The 9,710-nt window shown below is 38.8% G+C and overlaps 1 protein-coding gene across 1 annotated transcript; it reads left to right on the plus strand.

Moving 5' to 3' along the window:
* The first annotated feature begins 8,327 nt into the window (after positions 1–8,327).
* On the plus strand, positions 8,328–9,425 carry LOC115228537 (thyroid hormone receptor beta-A-like). The gene is made up of 2 exons (XM_029799107.2): positions 8,328–8,390; positions 8,728–9,425. The coding sequence occupies exon 2, from the start codon at positions 8,817–8,819 to the stop codon at positions 9,423–9,425; it is 609 nt and encodes a 202-aa protein (XP_029654967.1). The 5' UTR covers positions 8,328–8,390; positions 8,728–8,816.
* The last annotated feature ends 285 nt before the right edge of the window (positions 9,426–9,710 follow it).

Genomic DNA, 9,710 nt, shown 5'->3' on the forward strand with positions numbered 1-9,710 from the left:
TAGTGAGGACACATAGCTGTAAGTAGTGAGGGAGTTGGGGGTGATAGCGAATGGGAAGGACACCACGTCGTCGATTTGCAGAGTCGTTGGATGTTGGGAAAAGTGACCAACGAAGCCCACAATCAGCATGAGAATTCTGGAAAGCACATTATTCTTAATGTTTTGTTGAATTTTCTCGTCAGATGTGCTGGTCAGGTGGTCCTTCTGCTGGGAAATGTGTTCGAATAGAAATTGGGTCGTTTCGTTGGGGGAGGACAACTCAAAGACATGAACAGAATCCTCCGTGAATACACGGAATGAACGACGAGCCAACACAAAGCTGATCGGTCGGACCCTCACAAAGTCCTCGGAGTCACGTAAAATGCATTCCAGGCTCCAAAAAAGGGACATTTCACTAAAACAGGACAAAACAAAGTCGAGGATCAAACGGAATGCCCGAATGGTCTATTTTGTAAACACATTCCCCCAACCCTCGCCAATCCACTCCTATCTTTCCCTGAGATAATAACTGTGTAATATTTGGGTCGCGTGGACCCCGAGAAACACACAAAACTACGTTTGTGGCCACGGACAGAGACGAATTGGCGGACGGAAAAAGACGGAGACCTCCCCAAACACACCTCCGCCTCCAAAGCATTGACCGAAGCCACCACCTCCGCTCCCGTAAAGAAGGCAAGTCTCTCAATCACTTTCTACACTCCTTTAATCATTTACCATTTTGACGTTAGACAGGAGCAGGATTCCGTGAAACAGCAGCAGACGTCGTAGAAACCCGCTCGCCGCCCCCTCCGTGATGACCACGTGCGGGCAAATGAGTTTGATTTTGGCGAATATTTTGAGTTGGTATATTTCCGCCTGCTGAATGAGAGGGACTACCTCAGACTGGAATTCCGTCAACGGAACATAGCCTGCGGTGTTTCGGAAATCCACTGACCCCGAGATAAGCAACAATGAGACATTTTCCATGTCCTCGATCACGTTTTTGTGTTCAAATTGATACGAAAAACCCACTCCCTGGAAGAACTGAATGGCAGGCTCGTCGCAGACCACCATCTGCTGTCCACCAGTGCCAGAACTCACTGATTTGACGTGATAGGGATAGTCTTTGTACTCCGGAGGGTCGACTGGGATCAGTTTTCGCAGTTCGTTGACAGTTTCGATGGTCTTTAATGCCCAAATGTGTTCAATTTTCCTCAATTTGAACAACGAGAAAGTCAGTTCTCTGAAATACTGACTGAATTTGTTTCTAAATAATATAAAACAGTACAACTACCCGTTCTCATTCGAACGTGGGTGACTGCTGTGTTGTAATTCCATTTTTACTGGTTTATTGTACGCGGGACAACCTGGGATGTCGAGAGACTGCAGAAACTGTCCGTATTTGTCCGCAAGGACCACCGTATCGTGGAAAAACGGAGGAGAAACGCAAATTAGAGGGAAGTTAGGGTCATCAGTCATGTTTTGGGTCGACAGGAGTTCTAAGTAACTCGATTTGGGGAGGACAGGATCCCTCGCGGTCTGGGAATTCCTTCTGATGGATACGGCCGGCTGGTTAGTTTTTGGTCGGCAGTAGAGGCACGTGACCTCCTTCGAGTCTACGGGGATGGGACTGTCGGGACAACCAGTCGACATGGCCGGACACCACTGCGACGAACAGTTCGAACAAAACCGCTTTTGGCAAAGACCGCACTGTTTTTGGAAAAATGAAATGCTGGTTCGACACTCAAAACATTTTTTGTCCTCAGACATTTTGTCATATTTCTGGGTTGTTGTAGTCGGGGTCACCTTGAGGACACTTTCCGTGTATTTGTCGGGGTCCATCTGGACGCTCAGTCTGTCTACGTCTTTTGGACTATTTGATGTGACCCATCCGTGTTTGGGTGAGGACATTTTGTTTCCACCTCACTGGTTTAATTTATTTAAATTATATTTAGAATAAAATTTAGTTAATTATGGCCAACTAAATAAGTTCTGAACAATAAAAATCAGGGTTGTTAAAAATCATGATTTTTATTAAAAAAATCAAACAAATCTGATTTTTTTGATTTAAACAGGATTTTTTGATTTTAATCAGATTTATTTAAAAACTTGTAAATAAAGGCAAGTTCGGCAGCCTTTTTAATTCCAAGCCTATTTCGTACACTCTAATGTAAGAATCCAAAAGTAAAAAAAATCGTTCTATTCCACCTGCTAAACGGCCGCTCCAAGAATTTTTTAAGAGTGAATTTGTTTCAGAAGGTGATAAGAGTTAACTTCCTCCAGCTATAGGTGATACTTTACTCAATATGTTTGGAGCGAACGAGTATTGCTTAAATGATTCAGCTCTTGCTCTGAAATTAATCCGAGTCAGAAGAACCTATTCATAATGTTCAGCACAATACTCCGAAGAGAGGTCAATCTTGACAGTTGAAAGAAATTTCCCAAAGAGATTTCTGACTTGAATCTTTTATTAAGGTCTTAATTAGTCATCTTCGATTTAGAGAATCAGAGTTATAAGTAAGATTAGAAATGAGAAAAGTTGTATATATCCTGAGATTGGTATTTAAAGCAAGGATCTTCTTACGAGTGACATTTTCAAAGTATCATAGAAGCGAGTCTGCCTTCTTTTGACTTTTTGTGAGATCTTCCATTAATTTTGGTTTGTTACCGTTTTTTGAATTAATTTTATTAAAATTAATCATAAATTTAATTATTTGTATAAAGTCTTTACAAAATAAATTATTATGTCAGAATGGATTTATTATGTCCTAAATACTTTATCTTATTTTCAAGTTTATTGTTGCTAGTATTTTTCATTGATTAACGACCTAGACCAGTGGCTTTACTTGCCTGTATCTATCCATTTCCAGTTTTAAAAAATTCAAGCCAATATTTGAATATTTGATTTTAAATTCATTCCCATATTCGTTATTGCTCTCTGTTGCACTCACACTCCTCTCCTTCATTTTTTTCCTGGCCGGTCTCACTGGACTGTGTGCCCTCAGAAAAAATAATTTGCTATCAAACTCGTTTGTTCTAATTTTCTATTTTAAGTACTTTGCACTCACATTGACCATCTTTGCCGTGGTTCTAGCTTTGCTTATTCTTTACACGTGCATTCATTTCCAGGTTGACCCTCCTTGTGTAGTCTAGCTCCACTCAACCCTGATTGGGTATCTAAAGGAATCAATGCCTGAATACGACAGGTCTCCCAACAATATTGACTTTATCCAAATACTGGTCGTATTTGATTAGTAGGATTACTAGTTCACGTGCTGTGGAGTCGAGGGACCGTTTGACTGGCTGATACTGCGCAAGGAAGTGCCTTACAGTTGTTGTAGTGATTATAAAAACATTTCGTGCACTATTGACTCAAGTGTGTGGATGGTGGGGAGTATCTTTGGTCATTCAATAGGGATGTAATGAACAGATTAAGCACGTAGAACCACAATATTTCTCCAACTTTGTTAGTGCTGGAATTATATTCGAGATTTTGGTCATGTTCGCATGTGTCACTGCTCATAAAATTCTTAGACGACCCAAAATTCGCGATTATTATTGTTTTTAAATTTATTCCTAGTCATAAAATAACTTTATCTAACTGTACTTTTTTAATTTAAAAACTGCTACTCAAACAATCCGATGATCGGCAAAATTTTATTTAGCTAGAATGATAATGAAAGACGAATTATTTAAAACTTACAAACATTTTTGAGATATTGCTATTTGATTAAATAACCACTGCTTTGTTCACAGTGTCAAGATTTTGAACGGCAATATAACTGCACAAATGTTAAATGTATTGTATATAAACTTATCTAAACGAGTTTTTAGGAATTGAATCCGAAAATTAATTGATTCCTATTTACCTTTGATTGACACAAATATTTATTTAGTCTGTTGGAATCGATAAATTTATTGGCGTTGTAAAAATGTTAAAAGATTAATCGATGGGAGGGCCGGCGGCCTGACGGATCAAACTGTTCCCCCGGATAAAGCCGATCGAGAACCGCTGGAAAAGCCAGTCCACTTCCCGAGAATCGTGAGTACGCATGGAGATTTTGGCCACGAGCTTTTGGAGGAATTTTTTCGTCTTTGGACCAGGAGCACCCGACGTCTCCACCGCTATCGGCATCTGTTGGAATTGCAATGTATGCTTAATTGTCAATATTGATTTAATATATCACCTTTGCTTGAACTAAATTAAGTTTGCTGAATAAAAAAATATATCGAATATGCATGTCTAATAAAAATTCCAACGGAAATTCGGTTTTATGACAGGCAAGTCTTTTAGTGTTATTTTGAGCAATGAAAAAAAATTCTCAGGTATCCTGTATCTTTTGAAGTTTTCAAAAGTTTTGTCACTTTTATGTTTTCTAAAAGATAGTTAAACAAAAAGTCTTCACTGTCGGTGATTTAATTTCTAATAAAATTTTTAAAATTCATAAATATGTCAAAATTATTGTTTCATTCAAAAAATATAAATTCATGAAAATTATGGAAATTTATGAATAATCTGTTAATCGTTAGAATACAGTGCTGGTAGAAAAACCGGTTTGAAGTTACTAACTTTTTTGGCGGATAGCATTAATTTCTAAATGAAATAAGAGTTGAAGTTGATTATATTTTAATCTTTTTTCTTTAAAAAATTTCAATATCGCCGAAATTTTAAAAATTTAAATTTTGCAGTGAATAAAAACCGGTTTTAACAAAAAGAGTTAACAAAATCAACAGTTAATATGTTGTGTGGTATCCTCGATAATAAATAGCTGTATGACCTTTAGGATGCTATCAATTAACTCTGAATACTTTCAGACGGCAAAGTAATTCCAATTGTCTTTCTACAGACACTCTTACCAGTTAAATGGTTATTTCATTCCCAAGTGTTAGAAGATTTTTGGATCGCACTCAACAAGATGCAATAAATTTTCAATGTCTGTTTTTTGAAGCTTTTTAGGACGCCCGAACCAGGAATCCATCAATAGTTCATATTTTTGAATTTTCGGAAGAAAATCTCCGATTGTCGATTTTGGAGATTAGATGATTGCAATATCTTTTATCGTCCAATTAAACTCATAAAGAGCAAGAATCTTCCTGTATTATTTATTTAACATTTGCTTATAAAACTAAAATTCAACAACTAAAATATCACTCAATAATGAAAACCGGTTTTTTATTCACACGCTAAAATTTAAATCATCGAATTGTAAACGATTAATGAATTTTTTATAAATAAAAAAAATATAATCTAATCAACTACAAAGAGTTCGATTCATTAAAAAAAATAAATGCTATCTGCCAAAAAAGTTAGTAACTGCAAAACCGGTTTTTTTCTACCAGCACTGTATGGTTACATCAAGCCAGGTCCTTTTATATATCTACATTATTCTATAGAAACAGACCCTCAGCAGGACCTTGGTTACGGTAAGCAAAACGAGCTCCAAGCTAGTTTATTGATAAAAATTTACACAAGGCTTATTTCTGATTATACAACAAATTATTTCTTGATCCAACAACCGCTTAATCAAAGTAATTAATCTTTTGTTATTCGTGCATATAATTTGTTGCAATGTTATTTCCCGATTCGGATCACATTAAAAACGCCCCCAAATATACACATATTAAACAAACGCCCCCAAATTTACACATATTAAACAAACGCCCCCAAATTTACACATATTTAACAAACTCCCCTAAATTTACACATATTAAACAAACGCCCCTAAATTTACACATGTCAAACATTCGACGAAAACATTAAAATGATGTAAAACTAAAAATCAAATTTATAAATAAATACTATACTTTAGAACAAGTTTATTGAACAACATAATAATTTTCAAAGCTCCATTAACTTTCAAAAGGATCACCAATACGTTGTCACGCCACATAAATTCGTTTAGGTAGTCTTGTAAAAATTCTTTTTTGACACCTTTCATTTTCTTACAACGCAATTTGTTTTTATTCCAATAGGACTCCACATGTTGGTATGAACACCGGTGGTTGGTTCAATAAAGTTAATTGAGTGGTTCACAGTAGCGTGGTCATACCCAAAAACATTCAAATTGGAATAGGCCCTCCATTCATCAATAGGATAATTGATCCTGGCAGAATTACTTCACAGATAATTGGTTTTAAAGTGGCCGCTGATCGATTTAGAACCACTCGCATAAAACCTCTTGCCGGTGAAAATGAGGTATCAACAATACCGAATACCCACACTTGAGAATTAGCAAGTCTACCCCGATGGTACTTTTGTTTATGACAAAAGAGACTTTCATCGATTTGGCAGACTACATTTTCTTCACCCAATTTTACGGGATTACTTTCAAAGTGTCTGTTAATACATTTTCTAATGGTTTTAAAAATTTCTATAAGTGTTGGAGATGATACAGTCAGTGATTTTTTAATCATAACAATTGATTCTTCATTGCTCCACCTATACAAAATATCTAACCATGTTTTGAGACTTATACTCGAAGTAGCCAAAACAGAACCTGTTCGTATTGACAATGTGGTCTTGTATTTTGAACAGTTTTGATTCTGACATTTCCAAGTATATTGGTCAGATAAGGTACGCTTAACTTCACACATATTAAATAAACGCCCCTAACTTTACACATATTAAACAAACGCCCCTGGGGGCGTTTGTTTTATGTGATCCCCCGATTCCTCCGAATAATCATCAACCAAAACAATTTATTTAAAAATAATTATTTCCAACGAACTCCTCTCATTCCCTGCAATTGCTTCTTCAACGCCTGAGGATCTGCCCAGTTTGAGTTCAAGTAGTCGTTCTCATCCGCTTCCTCCAATTTCTGAACTTAAAGATTTCACTACAAACCTTCAATTCCTGTTGCTTTCTGTAGTAGTAGGCCATCATCTCCTTCTGTTCCTTCTCTGACACAACTGGTTCCCTCCCCGGGGCTCCCTGACCTTTCTAGACAGTGTCCCCATGATCGGACCTTTTGTATTTTGGCAACAATCTTGGTTTTGTTGTTGCTTCCGATGTAATCCTTGAGCAACTTGCCCCGCTGGAGTTCTTTTGAGACCCACCACAGACTGGCCTGGTCTTGGTCAATGACCTCCGTGCTGGCCTGTGTGCCGGTCAAGTCCTCTCTATTCCCCAATTCCTGGGCCACCGGGTCGTGTGGGGGCAAGTCCATTGGGTAGACTATCATCACTGCCCCCCGAAGCAGTGCAAGTGCATCGTGGACTCTTTTCTCAGTCAGTGGGTCACTCGATTTCTACCTCAATGTAAAATTGTAGTACATTTGAAATGAGTTGCTTTGCTTCCTCGGCAGTTTTGACCAGAAGGGCGGCCATCTCACTGTTGGGGGCTAAAAGTAGAGAAATATTATCAACCATGGCCATTCCTTCGTCCGATGGGGTCCTTCTTGTAGGTACTGCCTCCTTGGGGGATACACTTGTCCTCCCATTCGTCAATTAGTTTTAATTCACTTATTTGATCATCGGTCAGTCCGATCATATTCGGAGGCAAGAAAATTCCATGTTCGGCCAGTTCTTTCATTTCTACGGGGATTTAATGTTGGTTGTATAACCAGCTGATATTCGCTGTATTTTCAGTCTTCCGTTGTAGATGGCAGCCAACTGGGGGATCAGCTCATCCAGACTGTCGTCAACTGAGCATTCGAATTTGAACTGTTCTTGGTCTCCTTTCTTAAGATTTATCACAACCATTCTATGTGGTTGATATGGACACAAATAATTAATATAACTGTCAAAATTGAATTGTAATAAGACATTTCCCCAACACCAATACAAACAAATAGGAATACTTCAGAGGGGAGATCTTGAATAATTGACTAGTCAAGTATTGATTGGTGCTTGAAAACTTTCATGTTGGACGACTGGCAACTCGATCTCGAAAAAATTGACTTTTTTTAACACCAAGACCACGGTAAAAACAGAACAAATTAATCACGTGCTCTCAATGAGGGAGTGAACTTAATTTTAATGAATAGCTTTAAATTGGATAGTCTGTCTAATTTGTGGGCCACTTTCATCGGGTTACTGTAGGCAGACACCAATTCCTGATTATCCACACAATTAGCTCAATGGCAGTCATAAGAATAGTGTTAATCCAGGTTGTGTAATTGTTCAGTTGAGAAATCACTTAATTCCCATCAACAGGAAAAGAGATTGTTAAGGGCAACACGTCGGGGTGGAATCGATAGTCTGTCGGGGGTGATTAATCAAATTGTGTGAGCAACCACCAATCAAATTATCTGTTTTGTCTGAGAATTATGCAATAGTATATATACATGGAGTGCGTTTACTGTTTTAAATGCTTAATAGTTCAGCCGGAAGTGGTAGTTCCCCCCGCAGCAATTCGTCTCTCCCAAAATCAAGAAAAGAAACAACCAAAACAAATTCCCAAACCAGGAAAGGTATTTATCGATAAATGCCATTCCAAATAATTAACCTTAGAGGTGACTAGGTCAATAGTGAGCAAATGCGGTAGGAGTGCTGAGGCGGGTAAACGTGTCGTGACATGCCATGTGCACTTAAATAAGAGCATTAATTTATGTGTGCCAGACAGTGCACAATTGATTATCGATATTGGCGCTGGACTGACATTAACAAAAAATTAGAGATAAATAGCTGTTTTTTGTATGCGCACACCAGTTGCCATGAATTTTGACAAGCCCATGCGCATTGATGGGTTCTGTGACCTTGGTGACCCCACTGGCCACGCGGGTCACACATTGCCTGTTTACTCTTTAGGCAAGACATACACCCCGAGTTACCTTTCCAAAGGCTTTCACCCATGTGTGGTGTGTGGGGACGCCTCCACGGGATTTCACTACAAAAAAATGACTTGCGAGGGCTGCAAGGTATCCCTCTACATCAGTTTTCAGGGGTTCTTCCGACGGACAGTCCAAAAGCAGATCGAATATAAGTGCAAGTACAACAACTCTTGCAAAATCGAAAAGAACACTCGCAATCAGTGTCAGGACTGCCGATTCAAAAAATGCATCGACAGTGGCATGGACCGATGGCGTAGGTGTCCTTGCTTACTCTTAGTCGTACTCTCCGACAACCAGCGACTGGCCAAGCGACAGTTGATTGAGAACAATCGGGTCACCAAGAAAAACGGACAGTCCCGGACTCAGAACGAGACAGGCATTCAAGAAAGCCAACAGGAAGAGAAATATATGGCCATGCTAAAGGAGTGCTACGATAAGGATCTTGCGCCTTTGATGGGAGTGCCGAGGAGTCTCACAATCATCTGTAACCACGAATTCAAGTTGTACAACACCGACAAGACCTTCACGTTCTGTACAGAAAACGACGACGAAAAGTGGCTAGAAATTGTCAAGGCAATCAGCATGGGGACAAATCACTTGTTCAAATTTATCACCAAAATGACTTTGATAAACAAGGTTAATGGGTTATGTAACGTCCATTCAGTTCTCCCCTGAAGATAGGGCAAATCTGCTCAAGAATTCCCTTACGGAAACCACTCTTTTGTGTGTATTCCAGAAATATGCATGTTTGGACAATCCGATCAACTTCCCTAACGGACTGATTGTCTTTCCCGACGGAATGCAAAGAACTGAGAACGTTCAATTTCTGGAGAACCTGTTCAGCCTGGCCAAGTCCTTCAACAATATTAGACTGGATTCCTACGAGTCTGCCCTCTCTTTGTGCATTTTAATGTTCCGTCGAGGTCCCTGCTTGTGTTCTATGATAGGGAATGTACAAGT

The sequence above is a fragment of the Octopus sinensis genome, unplaced genomic scaffold, assembly GCF_006345805.1.
Source record: "Octopus sinensis unplaced genomic scaffold, ASM634580v1 Contig10815, whole genome shotgun sequence".
Lineage (NCBI taxonomy): Eukaryota > Metazoa > Mollusca > Cephalopoda > Octopoda > Octopodidae > Octopus > Octopus sinensis.

Excerpts from the sequence above, each read along its gene's own strand:
- LOC115228537 (XM_029799107.2), top strand. The coding sequence starts at position 8,817 with ATGACTTGCGAGGGCTGCAAGGTATCCCTCTACATCAGTTTTCAGGGG.